This window comes from Salvelinus sp. IW2-2015, linkage group LG4p (genome assembly GCF_002910315.2).
Source record: "Salvelinus sp. IW2-2015 linkage group LG4p, ASM291031v2, whole genome shotgun sequence".
NCBI classification, from domain to species: domain Eukaryota; kingdom Metazoa; phylum Chordata; class Actinopteri; order Salmoniformes; family Salmonidae; genus Salvelinus; species Salvelinus sp. IW2-2015.
The window spans coordinates 6,333,130-6,342,105 of record NC_036841.1 but is presented as its reverse complement, the minus strand read 5'-3'; the positions used below and the strand labels follow the sequence as shown (position 1 = coordinate 6,342,105).

At 44.0% G+C, this 8,976-nt stretch overlaps 1 protein-coding gene across 1 annotated transcript in view; it reads right to left on the bottom strand.

Annotated features, from left to right (window-relative positions):
- The window catches only part of LOC111956852 (serine/threonine-protein kinase PAK 1-like), a 21,447-nt gene that overhangs the window by 8,852 nt on the left and 3,619 nt on the right, over window positions 1-8,976 (bottom strand). Inside the window, exons 2-4 of the mRNA XM_070436735.1 lie at window positions 2,883-3,095; window positions 2,622-2,716; window positions 55-202 (exon numbers count right to left, since the gene is read on the bottom strand). Coding sequence (XP_070292836.1) covers window positions 55-202; window positions 2,622-2,716; window positions 2,883-3,069 — 430 coding nt within the window. The 5' untranslated portion in view covers window positions 3,070-3,095. The remainder of the gene's footprint in view (window positions 1-54; window positions 203-2,621; window positions 2,717-2,882; window positions 3,096-8,976) is intronic.

Here is an 8,976-nt window from a genome sequence, read left to right as displayed (position 1 = left end):
GTGTGTGTGTGTGTGTGTGTGTGTGTGTACATATGCTAGTGTGTGTGTGTGTACCTGTAAAGCTCATGTATTTCTGGCTGTTGTTAGTCTCCTTGGAGTCATAGAATTTGAGAACATCAAGGACAGCCTGAGGATTCTTCTTCTGTTCCAGCTTAGTGATGTTAGAGGTCTGGAGCAACCGAGCCCATTGCTCCGGCATGCCCTACACACACAATGTTAGTAACAAGAGAAAGATGTTGTGTCTGCAGTGGTCAGAGAACTGGGTCATATCTCCATCCTACAGTATCATCCCCCACTCTGCTTCCCTCTCCCTCTCCTCACTCGCTCCATTCCTCCTAAGATCTCCGCCTATTACAAGACAGGGAGAAAGAGGCATTGAGGGAGAAAGGATTGAGGGAGAAAGAGGCATTGAGGGAGAAAGAGGGTTTGAGGGAGAAAGAGGGTTTGAGGGAGAAAGAGGGTTTGAGGGAGAAAGAGGCATTGAGGGAGAAAGGTTTGAGGGAGAAAGAGGCATTGAGGGAGAAAGAGGGTTTGAGGGAGAAAGAGGGTTTGAGGGAGAAAGAGGGTTTGAGGGAGAAAGAGGGTTTGAGGGAGAAAGAGGCTTTGAGGGAGAAAGAGGCATTGAGGGAGAAAGAGGCATTGAGGGAGAAAGAGGGTTTGAGGGAGAAAGAGGGTTTGAGGGAGAAAGGGCCCATAGGACTCTAGTCAAAAGTAGTGCACTAATATATATATATATACAGTATATATGTATTAGGGAGCCATTTGGGAAGCACACAGAGAGAGATTAGGAATAAGTGGAGGCACTGTGCTGTAGCTAGTTTTCTTCACTCCAAATCTAAAGTAATTCCTGCTCTGACTCAGTTACAGTGTACCAGCCTGCTGTCCAGAGAACAGATACTCCTACACCAGTGGCGGTCAGCTCCGTTTCAGATGAGGGAGGACCGTTTTCTTTCATGACCATGGCCTTATTTCTATTACAGCATATTGGATAACTGTCATTCATTTCCATTCACCCAGTTCAATGTAAAATTGATAGGTTTAGGCTACTACATGATACTCAAATTTTCACTATACCCATCACGAGGTTGCTACAACCTAGCCTAGGTTTATTATTATTATTATTAAATTATTTTGTGTGTCGGTGTTGACTAACGGCAAATAAACTATAAGCTATGAAAATAAATTGATTCACACACTCTATACATAAACTCGCAGCAATTTATTAGGTAAATCACCAACGTTCCTGCATCACTGTGCCTTCTTCAGGGTACATTTATTTACCCAATAAATTACTGGGAGTTTATATATAGTGTGCGCCTCTTTATTTATATAGCTTATAATGTAATCATTAGTCCAACAGTTGCAAGCATGAGTTTCTATTGGACAAATTCAGGTATGTTTATTCCTGTTTTGTTCTGTATGCTTCTGTTTAAGAAACGTTTTTCAACAGAATTGCCGGAATGAATAAACCCCTGATCACGCGTTAACACAGTTTCAAAGCTGCCATGTTGTATTCCTTCCCCATCTCCTTTCACCGCTTCCCTTCGCTTGTGGACTTCAATGCAAAACACAACAGCTGTATGTGACCAGGCGAAAAACCTTTGCAAGCCAAACCGCTACAGTACACACAGCCTACATCGTTGTCACCATATGAGCTAAAGTAACGTCATAGTCAGCATAGCTAATAGAACTAACGGGTTAGGAAACCCGCTACAATAATACAGTAACGTTACAGTGTGCAGTCAGTAAGCAGGTACACCGGTGGGCCCAGGTGGCAATAAATTAGTTAAACCAAAAGCTTACCTTGACTTGGAAGAGTTCCAATGTTGTGTTGGATAGTCATAGCCAGCTAGCTAACATAGCATCCTTCTGTTTGAGCAGGGTGTTTTAGTAGGCTAAACAAAGCTAGCATTTCCTAGCTAACTAAATTAAACTGAAAGTGGAAGAAAAAAAACGAAAATCTTTATTTCTCTCTTGTTTCTAAATTTAAGAAGAAATTTGTTTAAAACTGTTAAATTATTTTATTTCTATCTTTGAGTCAACTACTCACATTTTATGCACTGCAGTGCTAGCTGTAGCTTATGCTTTCAGTACTAGATTCATTCTCTGATCCTTTGATTGGGTGGACAACATGTCAGTTCATGCTGCAAGAGCTCTGATAGGTTGGAGGACGTCCTGCGGAAGTTGGCAATTACAGTGGAAGTCTATTGATGGGCATGAGCCTCCTAGGTTTTGTATTGAAGTCAATGTACTCAGAGGAGGACAGAAGCTAGCTGTCCTCCGGCTACACCATGCTGCTACCCTACAGAGTGCTGTTGAGGCTCCTGTAGATCTTCTTTGCAAAATTGTGTATTTTAATAAATTATTTAGTGACGTGATTATATTTAGTATAGTTTTATCTAAAAAGGATAACTTTTTAAATGTTTGTTAKATTTTTTATTTAATGACATTCACTGAGGAGGATGGTCCTCACCTTCCTCCTCTGAGGATCCTCCACTATCCTACACAGGCCATAGTTGATCAGCTGAATCATTGTTAAACACCCTACTAGATACAGACCCTAGATCTCGAGCATGTAGACAGACCCTAGTAGAGTATAGATGTAGAGCACATGGACTCACTGTGAACTCTCCAGTGACCGCATCGAAGCCCACATGGATGGTGTGTTCAAAATCAGAAGGCAGAGAGATCTCTGGACGCTCCTTCTTCTTGTTGGCTGAGAGAGAGATAAAGAGAGAGATAAAATTAGGAGAGAAAGGGAGAGAGGAGAGGCTCATGGGAAGGCTAACCATGCAAGCTACCGCAAGGGATCCTGGGGGATTTGGATGTCTGTCTTCCCCCTGGTTACCTCCCTTCGTTGTGCGCGCGCACACAGGACTCACTCTTGTCTCCTCCTCCTGTCAGGATGGACCTGATGGAGCGATCTTTCTTCTTCCTGTCCTCTGGGTTGGGGGGGAGGGGCTTGGAGCCATGGGGGGCGGGATCTTTGCTGCAGGAGCCAATCAGAGTGCTGGTGTTCCTCATGGGCGGGGCTGGGGGCTTGTCCTCAATGTCCCCATTATCAGACATCTTCACCAATTACACGCCGGCTGCTCCTGGAACAACCAATCAACATTAGGTCACAGAACATTACCAGTCTACCAGCCTATCAACTAACATGACAGTAGCCCACTAGCCAATCAACTGACAAAACATTTAGCCAATCAGCTGACAGGACAACACCAGTCCACTAGCCTGTCAGCTGACAGAACATTAGTACTCTAGCCAATTAGCTGACAGAACATTATTCCACTAGCCCATCAGCTGAGAGAGCATTAGTCAAATAGTCTATCAGCTAACATGACACAGGTAGTAGAGCTACCAGTCCATAGTTGACTAGCTGGCATTCTGTTTGATCTGCAAACACACACATCATTTACAGGCCAGTTTCCCGGAAACAGAGTGTGTGTGTGCACGCTGCAAACACTGACCCCTGAGTCACAATCCAGGAAGAGAAAGACACACAACCCTGCTGCCTCTGCTCACAAACTAATTCTAAGAGCCATTGAACTGAGGAGAGAAAGAAACAAGCTAATGACTGGTTGTACCACAAACATCTACAAACGGCACACACACACAAAGTCATTCACATAGGGGATGTTTACCTACTATAGTGAATACTCTGGTGGGCGCAGTCTCCCAAAGGGAACAACTATCTGGGTCAGATACACACACACACAAAGTCATTCACATAGGGGATGTAAGCTTACCTACTATAGTGAATACTCTGGTGGACGCAGTCTACCAAAGGGAACAACTATCTGGGTCAGATACACACACACAGGACAGTTTTACAGAGTTCACGTCATGAGAAGAGCTTACCAAGAAAAACGTCCAAAAGGACTAATTTGAGGTAGAAAGTTGGAGCACTAAACAAAAAAAGCAGATTGATTTAATTTAGCTCACTTTAATCCACTGTACAGGAGAATAACAGAGTTCATGTCGTCTCAATGCAGGAATGAATCATAACTTCCACATGTTAAATAATATGACATTTACATCTGATTTGTAATCATCTGGTACACTGACCTCATCATATCTCAGGGTTAGTGTAACAGAGTTAAGATCATATACCGTAATGCCACAACTTGAAATGTCTCCCTTCGTGTCGCTGAATTGCTAGCTTTTCGGTGGTGTAGCTGGCTAAGCAGTTGTCAAGCGGGCGGCCTCTCGTTTGCGAACCACTTGTTAGAGCGCAGTAAGAGGACTGGGACAGTGAAGGAAGCTACAGGACACTTCTATACAGGCACAGTGACGCCTGTGTTACATTAGCAGTGGCTAGGTTCTGTCTGGCCTCACCCAGGTCTGTCTGTCTATCAGGCTGGAACTCTGATCTTAGCTTCAGCTTCTGTTTCCTCAGTCCTCCTCTAACTGCAACAGATAGTCCAAGTCCAAATACCATGCAGTGTGTGTGTGGGGGGGGGGGGGGGGGGGGTTGTATATGTGAAAGAATGTGAGAGTGTGTGTGTTTGGACTTGAGTTCTGTTCTGCTGCCTTTCAGTCATAATGAGGTCACAGCCTGTGATGTCAGAACGAGTCATGGGGTAGGAGGTGGGGTTTGTGGCTCACACACACACACGTCATGAAAGTGTGGAACTACAGTATATTTGTCACACAAACACTAAACAGATGTATGAACAAATGCACACACAGTCTACAATCACACACCTCTTCACATTTACAGCTCTGGTGACTAAGAGAGCAGCTGGCCACAAGGTGGATCACACACACATACTGTACTTGATATGGTTCTGTAATTCTAGAGCACCTTTGTCACCTCCTCCCTTCTTTCCATCTTCACTCCCTCCTTCAGACATCAAACACATCCTCCCCCTTCTCCCCACCCAAATCCTCCTCTGGCGAGCAGACACAAGGGAGGTCTCACATTTTTAGTTTATACACACAACCCTGTCATCACACATCACCCTACTAACACACACACACACTGAGCAGAAGACTAATAAAAAGGTACATCTTGAGCTACGTCCCAAATGGCACGCTATTCGCTTTACAGTGCACAACTTTTGACCAGAGCCCATAGAGCTCTAGTCAAAAGTAGTATGCTATGTAGGATATAGGGTGCCATTTGACATGCATCTCTGGTGCTTTCCACTGACTGAGCTGACGCCATAGATATCAAACAGGGTTGGACTCAGATTACAACCCTGTCTCACCCCTGTCTCAATTTTTTTCTTTCTTTTGTGACCAATTTTAAAAAGTACAAAACACACGCATACTGTTTTGTTGTCTGACAGAGACAGTAGGTTAGCCTGTTGGTGTTCCTCCCTGCTGATCAGCAGAATTAGCTAAACCTCCACAGCCAGCAGGGGAGGAGAGGGGAGGCCTCAATACACCAAGCCCAGAAGACCTCACTATCCCTGGTGAGTTGAGGAGACAGAGACCCCCTCCTGGTGGAGCTAATGACTAGACAGATCGAGCCTACGCTCATCGTTTTGTGTGTGTTTGTGTGAGATAAAAAAAAAATCAGCAAAAGAAAGAACAATATCAAGAGAAAAAAATTAAGAAAGGAAGCAAGAAAAAGATCAAATAGTATTCCTGTCCCACCATGTTAATGAGCCAGCCCCTAGGGCAGAGAGATAGACTTCAAATGCATATTTTACCATATTCTAAACACACACACACACCAGGTTTCAGTCTTTCATGTAGATGAGAGCAGACTGTTCTCTCTGATACATTAGCTTCTTGGTTTATTTAAATTCTCAAACAAAGTGGAACACAAAAAAGATCGGAATTATCATCATTGTCATGAAAAGATGTCAACGTAATCACAACATAATCATGCTTTTATCATCTAAGAAATATAGCTAGGTCACTGATCTGGAGAAAGTTATACATGCTTTTATTGTAACTCTTTGTATACACTCTTTGTCAATCAATCACTCCATTGTCTACAGTTAGTTCTAAATGCTGCTGCTCGCTCGGCTTTTAACAGGCACCAGAAAATGTAACCATGTCAGCTTCTCTGGCTACCAGTCACTTTTAGAATAGATTTTAACACTATTAATCATGTTTAAAGCAAGACTCGGTTTAGCCCCCATCCTATATATCAGCCTGAGATCCTCTGGCAGGACACTGTTGACCATTCCAAAGTCTAGGTTGAAAACTTAAGGAGACTGGGCATTTGCCATTAGGGCCCCTAGACTTTGGAATGGTCTGCCAGAGGATTTCAGGCTTGCAGATTCACTGCCTCTTTTTTTAATCCCTGCTAAAGATACACTTTTAGAAAGATGATTTTAATGTAGGCCTTCAATATATGCTTTAATTTGCTGTCTTTGTTTATTTGTTAGTACTTTTATTTTATTTTATTTTATTATTTTATGATGTGAAGCACTTTGTTACTTGTATTGAAAAGCACTATACAAATACATGATTATTATAATAATGACTGTATGAAAAATATGTATGAGGACAGAATGCTTATTATTTGAAAATAGGTCGGTTTATAAAGAGAACTTGAAGGTGTGTGTGTGTCCCACTCCCAGGAGTCCCGCAACAGGCCCAAGCAGATGGCAGAGAGGACATGGCCAAACACACAATTAGAGAGAGAGAGAGCAGCATAGCATAGCGCCTGCTGGCTGGCTGGGGGGGGGGGGGGGGCAGAGGAGGGTACATTTTTGCATGAGTGAGGAACAAGCCAAGCCTGAACTGGACATGCAGTGAGAGACAGCGAGATATTGAGAGAGAGACAGTGAGAGAGCAACAGCGAGAGAGAAGGTAAAGAGAGAAAAAAAAGAGGTTGTGGTACTGCCATAGCGCACTGTCCTGCCCCCTCTGGTTGCCTGGGGTTACGGTGTTGATGGATGGACAGTGACAGGAAGACTCTCACTCTATTCACACACAATTCAAATGACCAAACTCACACAGACCAAAACCTGAGAGCTCCTGCTCTCGCTCCTTCTATTTCCATCCCCCTCCTCTCTCTCACAGCACACACACACGACAGCACACACACACCACCACACCCACACAGCACAACACAACACACACACACACACACACACACACACACACACACACCTCGTCTCACTACAGGCACTCCACCATGCAGAACGGATGACAATTGATTCCAAGAGACATACCCCCTGTGTGTGTGTGTACCAGCTGGTCTATGATACTGCAGTGTTCTCTCACGCCTAAGAGCAGGAAATGAAGCCAAACAGAGAAAATTAACAACACTCTCTCATCCATGACCGACTGACGACATCACCAATGTCACCATGACGACCTACTACATCACCATGACCAACAAACTATACTGAACAAAAATAAAAATGCAACAATTTAAAAGATTTTACAGAGTTACAGTTCATATGAGGAAATCAGTCAATTAAAGTTAATTAGGCCCTAATCTATGGATTTCACATAACCGGGAATGAAGATATGCATCTGTCCAGAAACAAAAAACTTTCTTCTGAAACTCGTCAGTCTATTCTTGTTCTGAGAAATGAAGGCTATTCCATGCGAGAAATTGCCAAGAAACTGAAGATCTCGTACAACGCTGTGTACTACTCCCTTCACAGAACAGCGCAAACTGTCTCTAACCAGAATAGAAAGAGGAATGGGAGGCCCCGGTGCACAACTGTGCAAGAGGACAAGTGCATTAGAGTGTCTAGTTTGAGAAACAGATGCCTCACAAGTCCTCAACCGGCAGCTTCAATAAATAGTACCCGCAAAACACCAGTTTCAACGTCAACAGTGAAGAGGCGACTCCAGGATGCTGGCCTTCTAGGCAGAGTTTGTCTGTCCAGTGTGTGTTCAGAAACAAGGACATTTCTAAGTGACCCCAAACTTTTGAACGGTAGTGTATATTTCCTTCATTCTTTCTTTCACTGGAGGACATTAAGTGCTTACAATCCAAAGATGCTTTGCAGCCCGGCACTGTGAGAGGTCTGTCCTCCTAATAACTCTAAGTGAGCTTAATGTCAGCTTAAGAGAAAAACACACACACAGCAGCCAGTGTTGATAAATCAGTGTATGTTGGCGTCTTAAAAATGTCAACCTGAGAAGGCTTTCAAATACACTTTAACATACACTCTGGCTATGTGTGTGTGTTTCGGAATTGATGATGACAACAGTCAAGATTCCCAGTGTGCTCATAGGGCGTATCCTAGTGCGTGTGTGTGTTCAAGTTTATGACTAGCCTTCCTCACCTTTCATCAATGCACTGTGTGTGTGTGTGTGTGTGTCGCGGCTCTCCACGGGTGCCTAGAGATATCACAGGAACCTAGTCGCCAGCAGATTCTTAGGGTGGGGTGCATCCCAACATTCTACTGTGGCTCCCCCTTTTCCTCTCCTCCTTGACACTCCATCACCATGACATCATCATGAGTTCCACCAGGCGATTGTTTGAATCACAAAGAAGAAAAAGATCCATCTTCTGTCTCTCTGTCTCCCTTTGCATCGCTCTCTTTACATCTGCTGTCTGTTCGTTTAACCGTGCCTAGAGAGACACTCACACTGACTGCGTTCTCCTTTACCTCTGAAGATTTGTGTGTGTGTGTGTGTGTGTGTGTGTGTGTGTGTGTGTGTGTGTGTGTGTGTGTGCGCGCGCGTGCACGCATTGAAGAGGGAAGGGGGTGAGATGGATAGAGGAGTAGAAAGCAAGGGAGCGAAGCAGAGAGAAAGAGAACAATGCCAGTCCTGAGGAATACTAGGAGCTCCATTATTCACAAAAAACTGTTTGAAGCTGATCCCTCTATTTTACCCCCTCTACCCCTTGCCCTCTCTCACCCTATTTCTTTTTCTCTGAGAAAAAAGGGAAGGGTGTGTGAGAGAGAGAGAATTGAATGAGAGCTGTGAGCCACTGACTAGTCTAAGTACCCAACACATATAATCTCTCTCTCCTTCTCCCCCTCTCTGTGCCTGTCCAGAGTAAACTACAGGGAGAGGGCTGGTCAGTGACCTCACCACTGAACT